The sequence below is a fragment of the Ovis canadensis genome, chromosome 11, assembly GCF_042477335.2.
Source record: "Ovis canadensis isolate MfBH-ARS-UI-01 breed Bighorn chromosome 11, ARS-UI_OviCan_v2, whole genome shotgun sequence".
Lineage (NCBI taxonomy): Eukaryota > Metazoa > Chordata > Mammalia > Artiodactyla > Bovidae > Ovis > Ovis canadensis.
In genome coordinates, this window is record NC_091255.1 from 18,437,595 (window position 1) to 18,459,984 (window position 22,390).

The 22,390-nt window shown below is 38.3% G+C and overlaps 2 protein-coding genes across 13 annotated transcripts in view; both read right to left on the reverse strand.

Annotated features, from left to right (window-relative positions):
• The window catches only part of TRIM37 (tripartite motif containing 37), a 141,513-nt gene extending 127,464 nt beyond the window's left edge, over window positions 1-14,049 (reverse strand). For 4 of the 8 annotated variants that reach the window (XM_069602626.1, XM_069602624.1, XM_069602627.1 and 1 more), the window contains exons 1-6: window positions 13,404-14,049; window positions 11,560-11,661; window positions 4,480-4,520; window positions 2,834-2,950; window positions 1,727-1,814; window positions 535-657 (exon numbers count right to left, since the gene is read on the reverse strand). In XM_069602626.1, coding sequence (XP_069458727.1) covers window positions 535-657; window positions 1,727-1,814; window positions 2,834-2,950; window positions 4,480-4,520; window positions 11,560-11,661; window positions 13,404-13,424 — 492 coding nt within the window. In that variant the 5' untranslated portion in view covers window positions 13,425-14,049. Of the gene's footprint in view, window positions 1-534; window positions 658-1,726; window positions 1,815-2,833; window positions 2,951-4,479; window positions 4,521-6,365; window positions 6,446-11,559; window positions 11,662-13,403 lie in introns of all 8 variants that reach the window. The other 4 variants (XM_069602631.1, XM_069602632.1, XM_069602628.1 and 1 more) reach the window with 4 other exon arrangements.
• Window positions 14,050-18,811: 4,762 nt separating this feature from the next.
• SKA2 (spindle and kinetochore associated complex subunit 2) overlaps window positions 18,812-22,390 on the reverse strand; it is a 30,041-nt gene continuing 26,462 nt past the window's right edge. For 2 of the 5 annotated variants that reach the window (XM_069602635.1, XM_069602639.1), the window contains 2 exons: window positions 20,642-20,749; window positions 18,812-19,117 (listed from right to left, as the gene is read on the reverse strand). In XM_069602635.1, coding sequence (XP_069458736.1) covers window positions 20,648-20,749 — 102 coding nt within the window. In that variant the 3' untranslated portion in view covers window positions 18,812-19,117; window positions 20,642-20,647. The remainder of the gene's footprint in view (window positions 19,118-20,641; window positions 20,750-22,390) is intronic. The other 3 variants (XM_069602636.1, XM_069602640.1, XM_069602637.1) reach the window with 2 other exon arrangements.

The window sequence follows — 22,390 nt, forward strand, 5'->3', positions numbered from 1 at the left end:
AGTTCTAATTCAGAAGATCAGAAACAGTTCATTCTGTGGTAGCAGAAACTCTACCAAAGAATAAATGACTTAATGACTATAAAATGTCAATACTGATTCTATTCAGAAGTCAGTAATTGACTCTGTAACAAACAGGCTCACTGAACTTATTCACTGATTCCCTATTTTTGTGTAAGAACAGGCAATTCTCTGGCTCCAACTTCAGAAGAGGCAAGGAATTTTGGATGCAATTCCTCAGCTGGTTTGAAGTTAGTGAGAGAAACTATAAATACATCTTATCAAATTTTCAAATCTTGAGTTCAACATATGATTGATCTATATTATAAAAAATATATATCTTAGCATAGGGACTTCCCTGGTGGTCCAGTGGTTTAAGAATGCTGTTTCAATGCAGGGGGCAAAGGCTGGATCCCTGGCTGGTGAACTAAGATGCCACATGGTGTGGCAAAAAAATAAAAAGAAAAGAAAAATATATACGTACATATATTCTAAACTATAAAAGAAATAATGATCTTTTAGTAGTAGTCGTCTTACCACTTCTTGAACTAAGCTGATCAGTTCCATGAGACGTCGACGAAGTTTGGCTACTTCTTCATTCACTTTAGTAACATGCTGCTCATAAATTTCCGCCAAAGGTTTAAAGGTATGTCCACTATGCTATTTAAATTAATGAGTAGTTTTAGAACATTTTCATGGATCTCATCTACATTTACATTCCTTTCTTAACACTCTACAGATACTATAAACTAGTAAATAATTTCAACTGAATTTTATCTTCTGCCTGTTTGTTACAACAGGCCAGAGTTTGCTTAAAATCACTTGGCCCATGCAGGAAAAAAATCCTTCAAAATTTTAGATAATGGACTTTAGCAAAACGTTTACTTATCTAGAAATCTTCACTCATTAAAGAAACAAAATCCTTAATCATGGCCAAAACCACCTGACACAACCTGATTTATTTCTCTTCTCTTGGTCAGTACTAGCCTTCTTCTATGTCCTCAAACTTCTTCCCACCAGCCCTTTGCCAAAGAAACTCCTCGTTCAAAAATAATTCTCTTCCCTCCACCCTCTCCAACTTCTCCACCCACTTAACTCCTACTCATCCTTTGGAACTTAACTCAGGCTTACAGTGTTAGGTCCCATGGTCACTCACTCTCATTAGCACTGTATACTTATTTCTAATATTTTTCACAACAGCAAGTGAGTGTAGAACTAGCTGTTTGATATCTGTTGCGTTCATCACTGAACCCCCAGTCTCTAAAACAAATGAATATATTAGAAAGGTACTGAGAAAAGAAGATTCTAAAAAAAAATCATAAGATCTAAATGTCTACATTCATATTATTTCACAAATGCCTACAAAGTTGTTGTTCCATTTTAAAGAAACTAGATTTGGAAATCACAGCCAGGATATCAGATCAACTGACCAGTGTATCAGATTAAGGAAAAGACCTTGATCCTACAGGAGAAGATTTGCAAATAAATATACATTTTACAGGTTTTCAACTAAAATATTTATGTAAGGAATGAACATCAACATCAAAATCTCCCACAAAAGAAAATTTTCTGGAATAACAAAAGATACAATACATTCTGCTATGAAGCAGATACATTTAATTTTCATTCTATAAACAGAGTAAAATGATATTACTTTCTAAATCAAACAAAAATGTCAGTGCTTTCAAGACTCTAACTAAAAGTAATATGCTGAATTTGCTCCTCTTACCATTCCTCCCCAAAGTGCACACTGGTGGCAGATACACTTCTTACAAGTCCAGCAAAATACACTAAGTTTTTCGTGGTGATTTTCACACCTATATGTTATAGAAAAAAGTACAGTTATAAATTAATTAAAATTGGAACACAGTTACCACAACAAATACTTAAGTTTGGGCAAATAAGTCAGTCAATTTTAAACGACTATATCTCAGGAAATATAGAAGGAACTCCCATGGCTCTGTGTAAGTCAGACTACATGAAATTAACCTCTGTATACCAGACAACACAATAAACAGAGTAAAAGGGCAACCTATGGAAGGAAAGAAAATAGCTGCAAATTCTGTAGCTGGTAAGGAGTTAATATCCAAATTATATAAAGAATTCCTATAATTAAACAAATACCCTAGCCAAGCAGGAGAAAGGCATGGCAACCCACTCCAGTATTCTTGCCTGGAGAATCCCATGGACAGAGGAGCCTGGTGGGCTATAGTCATAGGGTCACAAGGAGTCAGACATGACTGCAGCGACTTAGCACTAGCCAAGCAAACAAACAGAAACAATTAAAATATGGGCAAAATACAAAACAGAAACTTCTCCAAAGAATATATACAAATGGCCAAATGGATATGTAAAGATGCTCAATATCCTCATAAAGAAAATGCAAATCAAAACCACAATATTACCTCACGCTGATTAGCATGGCCATCATAAAACAAAGAAGGACTTTCCTAGTGGCACAGTGGATAGGAATCACCTGCCAGTGCAGGGGACAAAGGTTTAATCCCTGATCTGAGGGGACTGCACGTGCTGTGAAGCACCTAAGCCGGCGCACAACTACTAAACCCGAACTCTAGAGCCCATGAGCGGCAACCCCTGAGCTGCGCACCCTAGAGCCCTGCTCCAGAGCAGGGAAGCCAACACAATGAGAAGCCTGTGCACTGCGCCCAGAGGAGCCCCTGCTTGTCAGGGGTCTTTCCAAACAGAGGCCCCCACACCAGAAGAAAACCGACCTAGTGTTCACCTATGAAACTGAAAGCAATCTTTCAGTAACGCCATTTCAAAAGGCATGTAGCGCAACCTATGAAACACCTGAACAAAGAAACTGAGGACATACTTGTCCTTTTCGTTTTCTTCATGTTTGGTGAGACTGCAGAGTTGAAGAGTATCAAGTTGCTGCGTTACTTCTTCTGCCCAACGACAGTTTACTAGTTCTCGTAACTGTAGTGGAGCACTGGAGGAAAAAAAAATATATATATATACACACACACACACACATATACTCTCATTCAGGAATTTAAGATCGTTTTCTAAAACACGTTTCAAAGGTAAACACTGAGGTGGCAGGTCTGTTAACTCAATGGGGAGGAATCCTTTCAGAATTGTATAGCTTAAATTTTGTCAATTAATATCTCAGCTGGAAAGCTGGAAAAATTAATTATCAATCAAGAAAAAATAAACACTTTCCTCAAAGTAGAGCTCACAATCATATTGATACCAATTACTATCAAAATAGTAACAGACATAATAAAAAGTATGGTTTGCAGCCTATTTTTATAATAATGTACTATTTATTTTTTAAAAAAGGAATAAAAAAATTTTAGATTACAAATTTAATTCTCAATTCCTTAGCCTAAAGCTTTACTGTCCAAGATAGTAGCCACTAGTCATATGTGACTTTAAATTAAAATTCAAATTAATCTTAAAAAATTTCATTACATAGTTATACTAGACTTATAAATGCTCAACTACCACATTTGACAGCAACACTAGAGAACATTCCCATCACACTGAAAGTTCTATTTGATAGTCCCAATCTTCTTAAAAGTTAATAAGAAAAATAAGAACAACACATGAAGAAAAATGGGCAAAAGATATAGAGACAGTTTAAGAAAAAATTAATTATAAATGGCTAAAAATATTAACAGATGTTCAGTTCCAATTTTATTTTTTAAAGCAGATTAAAAACAAGATACCATTTTTCACTTAGCAGAATAACAAAAAAGAAAAAAAGACTAGTAACTCAGTGTTAGCAAGGATGTAATGAAAAGGTACTTTCAATATCTATTATTAGGAACATAAAATGGTAAAAAGCCTTTTCCTTCAGTGGAATCTGGCATCATCTGAAATAACCAAAAATGGAAACAAACTAAATGTCTTCCAGTATAAGCTCAAATAAATGTATAACCTTATAGTGGATTATTATTCAAACATTGATTTTAAATGACATATGTGTACATACCATCAATAAAGGCACCACTATATTTTACATGGAAAAAAGAAGCAAACAACAAAATATCATTTTTGTGTTTTAAGAAAAAATTATTAGGTACATGTATCAGTATACATAGATAGATGTCTAAAAGAACAAACCAACCAACCAAACCTAACAATTTCTTCTCAAAGTGTTAATTTATGAAAAGATTAGCTGGGGAGTATCAGAATCAGAAGCCTTTTTATTCAGCTATGGATTTTTTTTTAACAGAAACTTTATTATTTTTTGTAGTTACAAAAGGCAAGTTTAGAAGCTACACAATGATTTTCCAAAAGAAGGTAAACAATGTAATATTTTCTATATAATTCTATGTCAGATGAATTGGTCTGCACTTCTTCAGACAGATAGACTGCTTATATTCTTTTCAACTGTATTCAAAAAGAGAATAAGTGTAGCAGATTGCAGAAAGAACTTTATGAGTATCAAGGCACACTCTGACCCCATCACCTCACTACTTTCCAAATTCACAATCACAGTGAAATGCTTACCGGCAGTGAGGACACTGGGCTCTTTGCTCTGTCAGCCAGCGCTAAGGAGGCAAAAGAATTAGATTCTGATTGCAGAAACAGCATTAATTTGTACATTTTGAGTACTTACATACCAAAATTAATGAGTTTACCTCTCTAGTGTCTGCATTAATTATAGAGATACTTACAGAATAGCAGGCAATCTGTCTCCTCATTATCATCGTGACAAGAATAAATTTTCAAAGGGACAGAACTCATCCCAAAATAATTATTAAGATGCTATTCTCTCAAGGAAAAGAAAGTGATCCTAGGAGTCTGGATCTCACAGCGATGATAAAATAATCTCCACAAAAATAATAACAACACTGTCACTTCCACACCCCAAAACAAGCCACTATGATGATTTACTTCTAATTGACTCATCATAAAATCCCCAAGGAATTTTAAGGTACTACTAAATTCCTTTTTGAAAAGCAAACTAACAGTACAGTATATGCATTATGGATATAAAATTAGAAAAATATAAAATAAGCAATACAGCAAAACTCTGTCTTAAGAGTTCTACAGTTCAACAATTTGAACATCTACATATCCTGGTTTCCTCATAATTATAAAAAGGTTTTATAAAAGCATAATATCTCTACTAAATCTCAAATTCTATTACTATAACCATTTTAGTTATTACTGGATAGGGAGCAGTTTTACACCATCTACAAAGAAGATGCTAAGATTTCCTGAATACATTTCCAAAAACAATAGCTTCGTGGTTAAATATTTTGTTTTACTTACCTGGTTAATAGGTTCTGAGGTAAATAAATATATAATCCAATAGCTATGTACTCCCCAATATCTGCTATTTCTGTTTATTCTTTCCTGTTTCTATGAAAGAATCTAAGTTTTTTAAAGTCAAATAACTCAGAAATAAAATTCCCAAGGAATCCTTGAAGAACAACAGAAGATAAATAGGGGGAAAATTTACTTCACAGAACAGAAAATAAAGCTGTAAGAAAAGAAAATAGATGGAAAAGGATTCCATTCTTAAAAACCTTGAACATTATTTCTTTGGTCCCTGAGCAAAGCCAGATTTAGGTCACGTTTCTTTCCCTCAAACAATGCTCTGCTAAAGTCATAGCACTCCTCCAGAGGTAGTCTCAACCCACACCTCTCTAGCCTCATCTGAACGCTAAAGAATTGATGCTTTTGAGCTGTGGTGATGGAGAAGACTCTTGAGAGTCCCTTGGAGATCAAGGCAGTCAATCATTAAGGAAATCAACCCAGAATATTCATTTGAAGGCCTGATGCTGAAGCTGAAGCTCCAATACTCTGGCACCTGCTGCGAAGAGCCAACTCATTGGAGAAGGCCCTGCTGCTTGGACAGACTGAGGGGAGGAAGAAAATGGGGCAAAAGAGGATGAGATGGTTGGATGGCATCGACTCAGTGGATATTAGTTCGAGTAAATAATGAGAGATAGTGCAGGACAGGGAAGCCTGGCATCCTACAGTCTATGGGGTCGTAAAGAGTTGGACACGACTGAGCGACCGAACAACAATACATAAAAACCCACAACAAACATGATACTCCATGGTGAAAACCTGAAAACTTTTCACAAAGTTAAGAGGACTCACATTTCCTGATTTCAATGTTTACTACAAAGTTACAGTAAATCAAAACAGTCTGGTTCTGACGTAAGGACAATGAAACAGAATAGAGAGCTCAGAGATAAACAGCAAGGAACAGATATTCTTTGATTCCATTTATATGGGGTACTTAGACTAGCCGGATTCCAGAGAAGAAGGAATAGTGGTTACCAAGGGTTTGGGGAGAGTATAATGGTCCAAAGTAATAAAAGTGCACATCCTTGTCTTTTTCTCGATCTCAAGGGAAAAGTTAAGTTACTACTACGTACCTGTAAGAATGGCTAAAATTCAAGACTGAATATACCAAGTGTTGGCATTAACATGGAAGATCTGGAACTTTCATACACTGCTGGTAAGAATGTAAAACGATACAGCTATTTTAGAAAATAGTTTGACAATTTGTTAAACATACACCAACCATATGATTGAGCCATTTCATTTCTATTTACCCAAGAGAAAAGAAAGCTTAAGTCCATTCAAGGACTTATATACAAATGTTCATAGAAGTTTTCTTTGTAAACACCAAAAACTAGAAGCAACTCTTATGTCAATCAATAGGTGAATGGATAAACAAATTATGGCTGTGCATACAATGGAATGCCACTTTACAGCAATAAAAAGCAACAGTACTGTTAAAACACCACAGATGATTCTCAAAATAATTTTTGCTGAGTGAAAAAAGCCAAACCCTTAAGAGTACATTTTGTAAGGTACCATTTGTATGAGATTCTAGAAAATGCAAACTTATCTAAAGTGATAGAAAGCAGATTCCTGGTTGCTTGAGAACAAAACAAGCAAAAGGAGGCATTACCAAGAGGCAAAAAGAAGTTTTGGGGGATTACAGACATATTCATTATCTTGATTGCAGGCATGGCTTTTCAATGTAAACATTTGCCAAAACTTATCAAATTGTATATTTTAAATATGTGCTGTTTACTATATGTCAAAACAAAGTCAATAATTATAGGCAAACAAATTGCTACCAATGCTGAAAAATCAAGAGGGGATTAAAAATAAATTTTAAAAATCAGATGAGGAAGATGTCAGTAAAAAAAAAAGTCGGGGGGAGAAACTACAAAATAGAAACAGACATTGAGAAAAAATCAGCTGAGTGCAAGGAGATAAATGAAAACACAGCCGACGTTCCTGCCGTCTGGTGCATGTGTGGAGGCCCCAGATAGTCCTAGGCAGAGTGCTGGCCGGGGAGGGAGTTTACTCTCAGTCCTTCACCGACTACCAGCTGACTTCGGACAAGTTTATTCATGCACCTGAACGCTCGTTTGTTAAAATGACACCAGTATCTGGACTGTCAGAGACAGTTCAAGTTCTGTTCAAAAGAACAGAGATGGGATGGAAAAGAAGGGAAGGCATTCAAATAAATAATATTACAACTTGGTTGTGTGGAGTTCTCAACATCTCAAGGACTTTGCTTCTGTAATTATCCTCGTCTCTCTAGTATCATTATTTATTCCTACTGGTTTAGTCCCAGCAAGCTAAAAACCTTCTCCCAAAAGGTGACTCTCAACATCCCCCTTCAATTCATTGCCTTATTTCTCCCCTTTACAGTAAGATTCTGACAGTTTTTATACTTGCTGTGTCTTTCTCCTCCCACTCTGACATCAAATTTTCCCCCACTGTTCCACTGCAATTACTTATTAGGGTCATCAAAAACCTACTTATTCTCAAATCCAACAGTCAATTCCCAGGCTACAACCATATGACACAGCTAAATCGCTCCTTTTTGAAACATGTTTCTCATCTGAATTCTGTGATGTCTCACTCCTGGCTCCTTCTTAATACACTCTGCTGAATCCTCCTGGTTGAGTGACCCAGAGTTCAGACCTAAAAATCTCTTCCCATTGGAAGTAATCTGGTGATCTCATCTAGTCCCCTGCCTTTAAATATTAACTATATGCCAATAATTCAATCCATTCCTCAAATCCAGATTCATACTTCCAACTGTCAACATCTCCAATTAAATATGTAACCACCTTGAACTTAACTTACTAAAAGAAAACCTTTATTTAGACATTAAAAGGGTGAATTTTATGGTATGCGAATTATATCTCAGTTTTAAGATTTAAAAAATACAAATATCATAATAAACTGAACTTAGTCCAAAATTTTGAACAGTAGTACCACAGTCACAAATTAGTTTAAGACAGAACTATATTTAGTTATATCACTCTCACTAGCAAAAACAATGTTTTTTGTACTGTTACTAAAACAATTTAAAAGGTTAAAAAAAAACCCACAATTTTTATAGCCTACCCAAATCTGTTCCTCCCATTTTTTCTGCTTTAGAATGGAAAACCATTCATCCAGATGCTATAAAAAACTATTCTCACATCCCATCTGTATGAAAACTCACGGATTCTACATTCAAAACAACAGAAAAGCCCTATTTTTCACCACCTCTGGTGTTCCCATCCCGGTCTAAACCACCACTCACCTTTCATTAATAAAGCCCATCCTGACCGTTCTCTTCACTCAACCACCTGCCAATAGTCTACTTTCCACACAGTAGCCAGAGTGAAAGCCTTCAGAGCATCAACTCCTTCAAATCACTCAAAAGCTTTCAATAGATAGCAGCACACTTAAAATAAAATCCAAGGTCTTTACCAAGGCTCATTTCCCTTCCTTCTCTCTCTCTGTCCACTTTGCTCCAACCACACTGGTTTCTTTGCTATTTCTCAGCACACTAAACATATTTCTTTCTCAAGGCCTTTGCCCCTTGTGATTTCTCTGCCTGCTACCTTCTTTCTCAGATATTTCCATCACTCTTCCATTTCATCCTGGTCCGTGCTCAAATGTCATATACCTAGAGACATTCCCAGATTACCGAACCTGAAGTAGCTACCAACCTGCCTGTGTCCTCTCAAAGTCCCTACTCTAAACCCTTAACCAATTTCATTTTTCTTTATGCTATGAAGGATATCCAACATAGCTATTTACTTTTTTGTATATATCCTAACTAGGAAACAAGCCAACTCCTTGAGAAGTCAATGCCTAACTCCAAGTAGGCATACAATTAATAGCTGTTGAATGAATGAACAAATGGATGGTGTACTTGGGAACCAAGATAACTCTGAGAAAAAGGTTAGAACCAAATTATCCACATGGTCTGAATACAAGGTTAATGTTCTTGAACTTTCCTTCAGGCAATAAATCTGAGGCTTCTGGGAGGAAAAAAAAAGAATGGCATTACTGGAAAACATCAACACAACAGCAGGATACGAAATGGACTACAGATTAAACACTTGAGACAGATCAGGTAGATGGTAATTGTAATTATCGAAGCATGAGTTAATAAGTATTTGCAATTCTCTATTAAGTAAAGTGAAGTCATTCAGTCGTGTCCAATTCTTTGCGACCCCACGGACTGTAGCCCACCAGGGCTCCTCTCTCCATGGGATTTTCCAGGCAAGAATACTGGAGTGGGTTGCCATTTCCTTCTCCAGGGGATCTTCCTGACCCAGGGACTGAACCTGGTCTCCGGCATTGTAGGCAGACGCTTTACCGTCTGAGCTACCAGGGAAGCCCCATTAGGATGGTAATAAAAAGGATGGAAAGGCAGGACAAATATAAATGACACCAGGAGATAATAACTTAAAAACACTGGTGTCAAGAGGTTTCAAGTTTGAGCTCCTGGTAGAAAAGAAGAAACAAAGAAAAAAGTTCAAGAGAGTCAACTTGAGAAAATAACAGAAGAATTTGATTTGAAGCAAGTCTCAAGATGCTGGAAGGACAATCACGTATGACATTTATAAGGCAATGTTGAAGGAAGATTTAGAAGCCATGCAAAAGTAAACCAAATTTCTCAAAGTAGATGAAAAATTCCCAGACACTTCATAAAAGAAAATGCCAATACAATATTTAAGAAATACACTCTTGTAAGGAACAAGATGAGGAAAAAGTGAAGAAATGAAGGATCAGTGAAGTATAAGATAATAACCAGAGGTCATCTATATAGTGGTATTTGTATCTTTGTATTTTTGTGCTCAGTCGTGTCTGACTCTTTGCTCCTCTGTTCATGGAATTTGCAGGCAAGAATACTGGAGACGGTTGCCATTTCCTACTCCAAGGGATCTTCCCTTCCCAGGGATCAAATCCCTGTCTCCTGCTTCTCCTGCATTGCAGGCAGATTCTTTACCGCTGCGCCACTTGAAATGTCCCTGTATACTAGACCTTCATCAAAAGAGGTGAATCCAGATCCACTTTATCAATTAACTACAGTGATAGAGGCCACTTAAATCTATCTCACTTGAGCTACACCATTTATAAAACATAATATGTGTATGAGTTGCTATTTTTAGAATACCATAGAATTGTACAAGTGGAGAGTATATTTTAGTTTCTAAATTAAACCTTTTAGATTACTTATCTCATTTAATGCCACAACCATATTGTGGGACAGATCTTGTTATCCACATTCTCTTATTTGAGAAAACAATGCAAAGATCAAGTGTCTCAGTTTATGAGTGGGAGAACCAGCATGGTATGTAACCTAGGCCTTCTGTACATTAGTGCAGTGCCAAAGATCACAGGCTCCAGAGCCAGACTACCTGGGTTCAAACCCAGCTCTATCATTTACTGACTGTGTGACTAGAAGCAAATGATCTAAGTGTTTCAGATATTACTCTTGACAAAGGGATATTACTTCCTCGGACAGGAGCAAGGAATCACAGAGAAAGTTAGAGATGAAGAGCATGTTAGATGACTTTGACTTTCTCAATAAAGGAAATTATCTACTAAGACTAATGTGCGCAGGGCAGTTTTCAGCTATGGCCTGCAGATGTGCACTGAATCGCCACATACAACCAAAATAAGTTCTTCTGCTTTACATCTTAGGCTTTCTCATAATTTTGTTGTGGGGTTCACCGACATTAATTTTTTAAAGCTACCAGATTATATTCACCTTTAAGGTCTCTTTTAACTATAAGATTATATGACTTTATTCTTTGCCTTTGAACCCATTACTAGCTTTTTCTCTATCTCACCCATCAAACAAGTATAAACTCTCCCTCTTGAGTCTCACAGCACTTTGTAAGTGCCTCTTTATGACACTACACATTCCTGAATATAAACACAAAGTCCATTCTCTTAATTAGATTTAAACTCCTGCAGGGAAAGCGCTTCCATCACTTATCTTGGCATCCTCAACCCCAAATACAATGCAGGTAAGCACTTCATAAGTACTTGTTAAATGTGCAATGATTTAATAATGTAAATATACTACAGTTACACAGGGCTTTGGTTTCCAGACATTTCAAGGCAGTTATCACTTGATTACTCATCTCCACAGAGCTTAACAATATACACTGACAATCTTCCTATTAAGGAACATTCATTTAAGACATTTTTTAAAGGGCATGCAATATCAAATTTTTAAAAGATACAAAAATGGTTAATTTTTACAATATACCCTATATATGCTAAATGCATGTAAAAAGAGTCACTTACCCTAATGCAGCTGAAACAACAGAGCTTGGAGCAATGGGGACACAAGCGTGCATCCCGCAATTTCTCCATGCAAATGAAACACCGGAAAACCTCAGCAATGCTCTGAAAACAGTAAAAAGATGTCAAAGCTCATCTGATTAGGCTACTAAATCAAGAGTATAAAGCATGTCTGCAATAATTCATTCAACATTTACATTTATGTTGGATTCACAACATCTGTTTCAACTATATTCAAGGTCCAGGCACCTCAGAACATCTATCTCCCAAGGGGAAAAAATGCCTCCATTTTTCTAAGCTTCACAACGATCCTAGTATAAGTAAAGAACATGGAATTCAGACATAGACTTCTGCACAAATATTCTCACTGAAACAACAATAATGGCAAGAATCTGGCTATAGCCCAAAGGCCAAAATATTAAATCACAGGAGTCAACATACAGTATGATAGCCACTAGAAATATTTTTGAAGTTTATGATAAAAAAAATCCTTATGACATATAACAGTAACAAAAAAAAGGCAAACTATATGACTGAATGAACTTGTAGCGATGAACTTGAACTATGAACTTGTAGCTTTTTCTGCAAATTTCCCAAGGACAGTGGATTGTGTTTATAAGTTTTTTAAGTATAAAAAGATCCATTAATGGCAGCATACTTTGATCAAGAGGGAATCTATGTAATTCAGAATCCAGAAATCTGAATTTCTGCCATGATGTTCAAACCAACTAGCAATTTATTTGAGCCTGAAATTCTGCCTGTACTGAGAATTTTGGTGGCAGCTCTATGAAGGCTTTGGGAAGAAAAAAAAAATTACATAAATAGAAGGAACAATATTATGTTTGCTAGTTTCAGATGAATCAATTTAGGAAGTATCTGGCAAGAAAACATATAATTAAATGTAGGTTATTACATATTGTAAATTTATTTTTACAGTACTCACATTTATATTTACTCCATTCCAGAGGAATTAAAACGCTTCTAAAAACCAAGGTGAGGTTACAAAACCTTTATAATACTTTACAAGAGGAATTAAGGAGAAAATTACTCATGAGTCTAACCATGACTCTGCAGGACCAGAATCTGTGAGATGAAGACGCTGGGGGGGTGGGGAGATGGGACACAAAACGACCATTGGATGAACTAGTTTCAAGTGGAGTACCCAACTAATATAGTTGTCCCTAATTAAAATCAAGGATTTAGTATTTTAGTAATTGGAAGGTTCAAATTTTGACAACTATTAATATTACATAATTATGTCCAATAAGCAATCTTTTTTTATGTTCCTAGCCTTAAAGTCAGTATCCCAAACATTTGAAAACATCGTTTACAAGACTCAGATAAAAAGAACAGGCTGCTCTAGAACAGTACAATCAAACAGGATAGTAAGAGTATATCTTCATTCAATCTGGGAAGGGCAGATGTCTACAGAATGTACCGCGGAGAAGGGAATGATTACCCATTCGGAGGGAGATTCGGATTCGCTCAGAAACTCGTGAGAACTGGTCGCGAGTCGCAAGGGCACGACCATGTAAAGAATTTGCAGTTTGCGCTGAAAAGACTGTAGTTTGCAAAAACCCCGTGGGGATGAGTACCAGTGCCAAGACATCCTGAAAACGCCCGAATACGCACCACCTGACTGCAGGAACTGTCCGAGCACACGGCGCCCTTGAGGGCTGCGGAACGACGAGCACCGCGTCCCCCGCACTGGGTCAGCCCCTCCGCAGCAGCAGCAGTGGGGTGGGGGTGCCCCACGAGAGGGTGGACTAGGACGGGGCGCCCCGAATACAGAACGCTCAGCGGGTGACGAGGGAGACTAAGCCACCACCCTCCTCAAGCCCCCTCACCTCCACACTCTGTTCATCCATTGCCCCCTTCTCTCGGTGGGGCCCTCGGAGACCCGCGGAGCCCGTGATCTGACCGATTAGGCGCCAGCCCGAGGTCGCCAGGTCAAACTGCCCCGGAGAACCGCCAGGCGCCCGCCTCAGGGGGCTCCGACGGCCGCCACACCTGCGCGCCCCATAGCTTCAAGCTCCGCGCCAGCTACCCCCACTTCGCCATTTTCATCCGGGCGCCAGCCCCTGGGCGCGGTGGGAGGGTGAGCGGTAGCCCGCAGCTCCTCTCCTCCCGGCTCAGCAGCTCGCCAGCGACCGCGAGGGAGCCTCGGCCCACGTGACGCAGGCGCGCGCGTATCGAACCGCTGCCGGAGTCCAGCGGCGCTGGTCTCCCGCGAAGAAGGTGCTGCAGGGAATTCGCAAACACTAACGGTAACCAGGGCAGCGGAAGGCGCGGCGTGAGGAAAGGCGCGGCGCGCGCGCACGCATGCGCGCAGGCCGCTGCGCCGAGGGAGCGGGCCAGAAGCGGGCGCTTAGTTCCCGCGGTGCGGGAGCACACACGAGATTTGGCCGTTCGAGGCCGCCGGGTTGCGTGCCTTCGGTCTGGGTTAGCGCAGGCGGAGGAGAGCGCGGCGCTGTGCCGCGCCCCGCCCTTCTCGGGAAGGGGCGGGGCTCCACTCGTCTCAAACTCCTGAGCGCCAAAGGCGGGAGCCACCTGGAGGGCTTGGGGGAAATGCAGACTCTGGAGCCACACCCCTACTTGTTCGGATTCTAGGGTAGGGCTCCACGAAATCAGCGTTTTTCTACTCCTGCTGATTGGGCTGCAGGTGGCTTGTGGCCCGCATTTTGCAAAACTGTGGTGTAGAGGCTGGTGATTCTTGCTCGAGAAGCAAACCCAGATTCTCATTTTTAGGACTTCCGCCCCAACTACTGAAGCAAAGCTCCAGATTGTGAAGCCCGGAGCGGTAATTGCAGTGTCGGGCGTGGGAAGATGGGACCTTGTATTATGTAGCCGGCAGACTCCCCCATGCAACCACTGCCGCCCTGCATTGCGTGGGGCTTAAGGTGAGCTAGCGCCTTAAGACTGTAAAGTGCAAGGGTTTCACCTGCGTTCAGCTTTCTTGTATCGGCGTCTCCTTTCTAGTTTCCTAGGTAAAAAAAATGTTGAAAGATTGCAGGAATTGCAGGTACGAGACAAAGGATATACATAAAATCCTTCATTTGAACTAAAATGTTCCTTTCCAGCTTCTTGCAAATTGTTACACTTAACTGAATGCACCTGAACAGAATCAGCAATAATTTGGGAAGTTGTTAAATATCAAGGCATTTGGACTTTCTTGTAAGCAATGGGCATAACAATTTTTTCTTTAATGGCAGGAGCCATGGACAAAGATATAATTTAGGAATAATTGTGCCTGAAAAATCCTTTCACCAAAAATTATTTATGGCCTTGGAACTACATAGAGATGATAGTTGCACATCTTTTATACTAAAATGCCTTCAATTGTACATTTTAATAATGGTTAATTTTTATCTCAAATTTTAAAAATGCTTTAATATTAAACAGCTTATTTAAATATTGGATCAAAATGGCTGGCTTCAAAATGTAATCGTTAATAAACTATATGTGCACCTGTGGGGGAGAAAACTTGTAGGACACAGTACTAAATTACTTGGGATTCAGAGTAATGAGAAAGGGTCTTTGCAACCCTGTAGAGCAGAAAGCAAAAAAGACAAATTACAATCTGTGATAAATATTAAAATAGGTTCTTGTACTAATAGATGTATCTGCCCAAGAGCCCCAAACTGTCTAAGATTAATTGTAATAGTTCGCAATAGTGGAAAATTAGAAAACCTGAGCAACTAATGAGGGGTCATTGCTTGTCGGCAAAGTCAGATACTGGTGCACTTAAGCAAGAAGAAAACTTCGTTGGGAGGATGCTGAACTACCCCGTGTGGTTGGGAAACCTGTGGTCAGCCCTATTAGAATTCCTTAAGGGCAGACTTCGCCATCCTCTTTTCCCCTTTCCCCCATCTCCTAGTTTGTCTATTGGAGTGTGTGTGCTCAGTCAAATCTGACTCTTCGTGACCCCCATGGGCTGTAGTTTGTCAGACTCCTGTCTGTGGGGTTTTCCAGGCAAGAATACTGGAATGGGTTGCCATTTCCTCCTCCAGGGGATCTTCCCAACCCAGGGATGGGACGCAAGTCCCCAGTGTCTCCTACACTGCATGCGGATTCTTTACCAGGGCCAGCTTAAATGCCTATCAGTGAGGAACTGGTGAAAAAAATTATGGTAAATTCATACATACAGCTGCTCAAAAGAACAACAGATGTGTGACATGAAGATATATTTAAAATGAAAAAAAAAAAGTGCAGCTACAGTACAATGTAAGCTGTTAGCCTATTTTTGTTTAAAAATTATTTTTGCTTTGTATTTATATTATAGAAACATCTGAAAAAGTTGCAGTTGTTTGGGAGAATAGGCATACTTTTATTTTTTTAATTTCTTAAAGTTGTATTTAAAATACAACCTAATACTTAGGACATAAAAAGACTAATAGTTACATGTGTGCTGTTCTCAGTTGCTCAGTCATGTCCTATTCTTTGTGATCCCGTGGACTGTAGCCCGCCAGGCTCCTCTGTCCATGAGGATTCTCCAGGCAAGAATACTGGAGTGGGTGGCCATGCCTTTCTCCAGGTCTTCCCAACCCACGGATCGAACCCGGGTCTCACACACTGCAGGCGAAAACTTTACTGTCTGAGCCACCAAGGAAGCCCTAAGAGAATAGTCACATAAGAGAAAACAATCATCCAGATGGTCTAAACTAGGTAGAAGAGTGAAGGGAAAATGAATGTTGTATACAATAAACATTTCAAAAGGTACAGATTTTATTAACTAACAATATAAAGAAACGGATGCAAACCTTAATTCCAGCTAACAGAGTAGTGGCTAGTAACAAAATAAAATCAGTTAAGTATTCTGGACACATTCAGTTTGAACATTCAGGTCAAGGTTTTTATTGGAAGTTTGCATCTAGGCCTCCGTGGTGGCTCAGACAGTAAAGAATCCACCTGCAATATAGGAGACTCAGGTTTGATCCTTAGGTCAAGAAGATCCCCTGGAGAAGGGAATGGCTACCCACTCCAATATTCTTGCCCGGAGAATTCCATGGACAGAGGAGTCTAGCTGACTACAGTCCATGGGGTTGCAAAGAGTCAAGACTGAGCAACTAACACTTTCACTTCTAGTGGAGTAAGTTATACTTGGAAATCATTCCCCAAAGAGGCAATAAATGAACCCTAGGAAATAAATGAATATACAAAGTGCAGAAAGAACAATTTTAAGAGGGATGAGGGGAAGAACCAATATTTTAAGGTAACTTGTGAAGGAAGTCAGAAGAAAAACATTGGTTTTTTTTTTTTTCCCTAATTGCAAACAAAACACTTTAACTCCAGTAACTTGTTAAGACCTCTTTGTGATACCACCATTTTTCAATCCCACCAATCAATATCGCATCCCAGAGACATATCATGACAGGAACTTCCTCAATATTACTTGCCTGAGTACTGAAGAAGAGTAGTATATATTACTAAAGTATGACTTATTTGTAATTTAAAGGTTAGGGTAGTTTCTGTTCTCCAAATATTCAGAATAGACAATTTTAACTGAAGCTACTCTTCCAACCCTGTTTGTCAGCTATTATAAGTTTGTTAATAACTTAACAGAAAAAATTCTTATTTACATAAAAGTATAATTCTGTATCCTGCAAATTAACATTTGATTTACTTTTCCTGGTCTTTCAATATCTTGTTTTTATTACATATATGGAAATATTTATTGAATTACCAAATATCAAACCTTAATACTTCACCATCTCATTGTACTTCCAATCATCCTGACACACACAAGTTAAGTGATTTGCTCAGCTAGATTTGTACAGCTAGAATTTAAAACCTGCTTTAACATCTCCAATATCTGCTTCTCCTCTCAATTTTTTAGCATAGCTTCAGCATTTCCCAGAATATTAACAGTGATGATTTATTGGTAACTTGACCTCCTAGTGTATACCATACTTGCCATTTAATAAAAAAATTAAATAAGGATATTGGTGCACACACACACACATATACACAAAACTGGCAAACAATAGTTGCAACAATCCTCTCATTTCAGTTTCTTAGCTTTCACGTACAGTAAGTCCCCTACATATGAACAAGTTCCATTCTGAGAGTGTGTTCCTTAAGTCCAGCTTCTTTGTTAAGTCCAACAAAGTTAGCCTAGGTGCCCAGCTAACACAGTCAGCCATATAGTACTGTACTGTAATAGGTTTATAATAGTTTTCACACAAATAATACATATGAAACAAACACAAAGAAATAAAACATTTTAAATCTGAAAGTACAGTATCTTAAAAAGCACAGTAGGACAGGACAACGGGCTGGCATGGAGTGAACAGGCAAGAGTTACTGACTAGAGAGGGAGGGGAGGTGGGAGATGGTAGAGCTGAAGGGGCAACAGCAACAGGAGACAGGGCAAGCTGCGATTTCATACCTGCAGTTAATGGCACAGGTTCTGGTTCCTTGCTGGATTCAATTCTGTCTACCTTCTTGAAAGAACAATCCAGTAATGTCTGAGTGGCAGCTCTTTTTCTCATCATAGACGCCACAGTAGCACTGGATTACATTCTGAATGGCTGCTGCATGTTCCATCCTACATTCGGGTCCTGTGCCTCAAAACCTAACAGTGCCTCCCCAAACAGAGCTAACTTACGTGATGAGGGGAAAACACATGCTTACGTCTTCGAACGTTCACAACTTGAAGGTTCATGTATAGAGATTTACAGTAGAATGAACTGAGTGAAGTTGCTCAGTCGTGTCCAACTCTTTGGGACCCCAGGGACTGTAGACTACCAGGCTCCTCTGTCCATGGGATTTTCCAGGCAATAGTACTGGAGTGGATTGCCATTTCCTTCTCCAATGAATGAACTGAACAAGTACAGTAATGCAGACCAGAGGAGAACAAAGGTATATTTCAGGTCCCTGAAATGTGACAGGGACAATCAGAAACAGCATTAGAAAGCAGAGCTCATGCTCAGCATTGGCAGGCAGAAGGAACAGGACAAATATAAAAGTGAAGCTGTCACAGAAAAGCCAGCTTTCTACTAAGTTAGGTATTGTGGGAGACTGTTACGATCAGAATTTTCAACAATAAAATTATTTACATATGTATAATATAGTCCAAATATTTTTCTAACCTTTAATTTCCCAAGCATGTTCATTCACATCTGACTGACTGATACTATCTAATATTCTTTTGCAATAGGTCAGTGAGGACATCTGTGTTATCCCAGTTATACAAAAACAGATACAAAATGGTGTTGGGATTTCCTTGCCTGAAATTACTAAGCATGTGTGCATATATTTTTAAAATCTCTTTATTTCCATTCTGCCCCTTTGGCTGAACTTTATTAATACAATATCTGCCCTTCTCTTATATCCCCCTCTTCTGTGGAAGGCATCACTATCCAGTCACCCAAACCAAATCTCCTTTGTCATCTCCCGACCAATAGTCATCAATGTTAACAAGACATCTTCCTAAATTTATGGGATTGATTTCTTCCCCATCAGAGTTCCTTTTTGCAAGTCCATTTCTTCCTCATAAGTCTGACAGGTGAGCTCTTAATTGCTCTGCCGCAGTTTTCTCTTCTTCAGTCAGTGGTAACAACTAGAAAAGACAGAATCTGTATTTCAGAACAGCTTAAAAGAACAAGGCCCTACTATATATAGCACAGGGAACTATATTTGGTATCCTGTGGTAAATCATGGAAAAGAATATGAAAAAAAGAATATATATAGATGTATAACTGAATCACTTTGCTGCACAGCAAAAATTAACACATTGTAAATCAACTATACTTCAATAAGATAAATTTTTTAAAAGTTAAATAAATCTTTAAAGGCTGTTATACTAATTTCTGCTTTGTAACACCAGTAAATGTTTCCACAAGTTCACACTAGGTATATAATGACAAATTTATAAAGGCAAGGAAAAAATACATCTTAGCTACGTACATACAAGTTACTTTGATATTTGAGTTTCCAAGGAACTCACAATTAAATTGAAGAAACAAGACAAAGAAATCAAACAATTTAAGGACTGTAACAGAACCAAAGAAGTCACATCTGAATATATTCAAAAAGTATTTTGAAAAAGAAGTGTGAAAAAAAAATAGTCTGGAAGTTTCTTCAGAAGTAGAGACTTGGGTTAAATTTTGAAGGATAATTAAGATGCTTTTATCTGCAAGTAACAGAGATGCATATGAAAATGGATAAATAAAATGCATTATCACTGCACAGTAAGTACATAAGAAGGGCAGGTTTCAGGGCTGGTTTATGAAGCAGCTCAACAATGTAAGGACTCAGGTTTTTTTCATCTAACAGCTCTGATATCCTTTATTCTCAGGCTGACAGGAACGTGGCTCCAGGTATCACATCTATACACAATGTTTAGAACAAGTAAAGCTTTCTCTTCCCAGGGGTCTCTCAGCAGTGAGGAAACTCTCTCATTTCCTATTTCCAGACCCCCCTCCTCACATACCATTTGGGTTACAAACCCATTCCTGACCCAATATTAGTTAAAGGAAAATCTGTTCCCCTTGCCCATCAGGCACATCCCTGAAGCTAAGGATAGTGCCACTTTTACCTCAGGCATGCATCTGTGAGGAATGGCACACATCTCAAGAGAATCAGTAATCTCTTACACAGAAAGGGAGAACATGCTGAGAAAACAACCAGCGAACCAAATCCACAAAAGGGGGTAAGAGCAGCAGAACCAAACGGGAGAAGAGAAGCTGAAGGGAAGTTGGAAGGGGCTTTCACAGAGCACCCACAAATAGGCTAGCTGAAACAAAGAGTTAATGAGGAAGTAACAGGAGGTAGGACTTGAAGAATCACTCACATGGTTACAAATCTGCCTAACTATATAGGTCATCTCTAGAGAGATTGTCAAATCGGGAACACCTCATACCCACAGAATCAGAATCTCCAGCGCAATGCTGTCCAATAGCCCTTTCTGTGATCCTGGGTATATTCTGTATCTGCACTGGTGAAGAACTGTATTAATTTAATTACTTTTAATTTTAATTCATTAATATATAGCCACATGTTGTATTGGAGACCCCACCTGGTTTGGCTCCTCAAGCCAACCATTCGCCCAAAATCTTCACATGAATAAAACAAAAACACTTACTGCAACTCAAATAGTGACAAAATTTCCCTCTTCTATCTGAAAAACAGGAAATGATATTATTCTGGCAAGTCTTTGTTCTCCATGATTCCATGTTTCTCTTTGTGATCTCTGAAATTCAAGAGATTTCAGACCATCTGTTTAATAAGACTTCAAAGAGTTTTTCCAGGAAGTAACTATTCTAAAATACACAGAAATTTTTCTTCTTTAATACAAATGTTTCAGAGCTTTGATGGAATAACATACATTCTATGTTTAATGCCTTCTGAATTTTCTATTTATTGCTATATTTTTGTTTGGTGGGGGGACTGTTTTGCTATTTTCTATTTGGAACAAATTTGGTCCTTCTTTTGATAGTCACCTTTACAACTAACTATATTTAAATGTCAGTCAGTGTCTTAATGGCGACTAAAAAGATCAGGAAATTAATATGTATTCCCTACCATCCACCTCCTTTTCTGTTCTCATCTCCCTATGTATTATTATCAATTCAAGTTTTTGTATTTTTTAGTATTATCAATTCAAATATATATTTTCTACCCTTCCAAATGAAAAACCACTCACCTTGATAAAAATCATAGCAAGATAATAACAGAACCATTTTACTTTCTGTTTGCATTCTGTTGTTCATAAACAATGGACCATTTGCTCTAAGTAAACATCCCTTTCTTATTCTTCCTGTTCCCCAAATAACTGTAAAAGCCCATTCCGTTACTCTAGAAATTTTCAGAATCCTCAGCTGAAAATCCTTTGGCTTTCTTAACTATTCTCACAGTTCTGACCCTATGTCTAATATACCTCTTTTATACATGAAATTCCTTTACATATTCTTTAAACTCTGGGCTCATAGACCTATTTGAGCCATATAATTATCGTTATATAACTCTTTACAGATGCCCTTCCCTTTTCTTCCACATTTCAATCATAAAACTTTTCTCTGAACTTCCTACTATTAATACTATCTCATTTTTAAACTAGTAGGCCCAAGACCAACCATATCCAACATTTTCCAGCTTGGCTATCATTGATTCTAAAACATGACCTCCTTTACCTTTAGCCATTTCTCCTTTTTTTTGTTTAATGTGGATCATTTTTTTAAAGACTTTATTGAATTTGTTACAGTATTGTTTCTGTTTTATGTTTTGGTTTTTTGGCTGAGAAGCCAAGAGGCACATGAGATCTTAACTCCTCAACCAGGAACTAAACCTGCAGCCCCTGTATTGGAAGTGAACAGTCTTAACCACTGGATTGCCAGGAAGTCTCCATTTCTCCTTTTTGTCATTATCTGATCCAAAATGAAAAAGTTCCCTTAGGTTTCTACCTTTGATATAATTATTGCTCATTTCAGATAACTAAATGAAAACCTTTACAGATATTCAAACGATTTGACATCCCTGATTCAGAAGGTAAAGAATCTGCCTGCAGTGTAGGAGAAGGGGGTTTGATTCCTGAGTTGGGAAAATCCCCTGGAGAAGGAAATGGGAACCCACTCCAGTTCTTACCTGAAGAATTCCATGGACAGAGGAGCCTGGCAGGCTATTGTCCATGGGGTTGCAAAGAGTTGGACACAGCCGAGTGACTAATATACATCAATATCATTACTACTTTTCTGTACCACTTTTTATAATCTCAGAAATATGCCATCTATTTATTGTATCCAATGAAGTCGATTTTTAGTAAGTATTCAAAAAATCATTTTTCTCTTTGTTCAGTCACCCAAATTTACCATGCTTCAATTAATTCATGATTTCT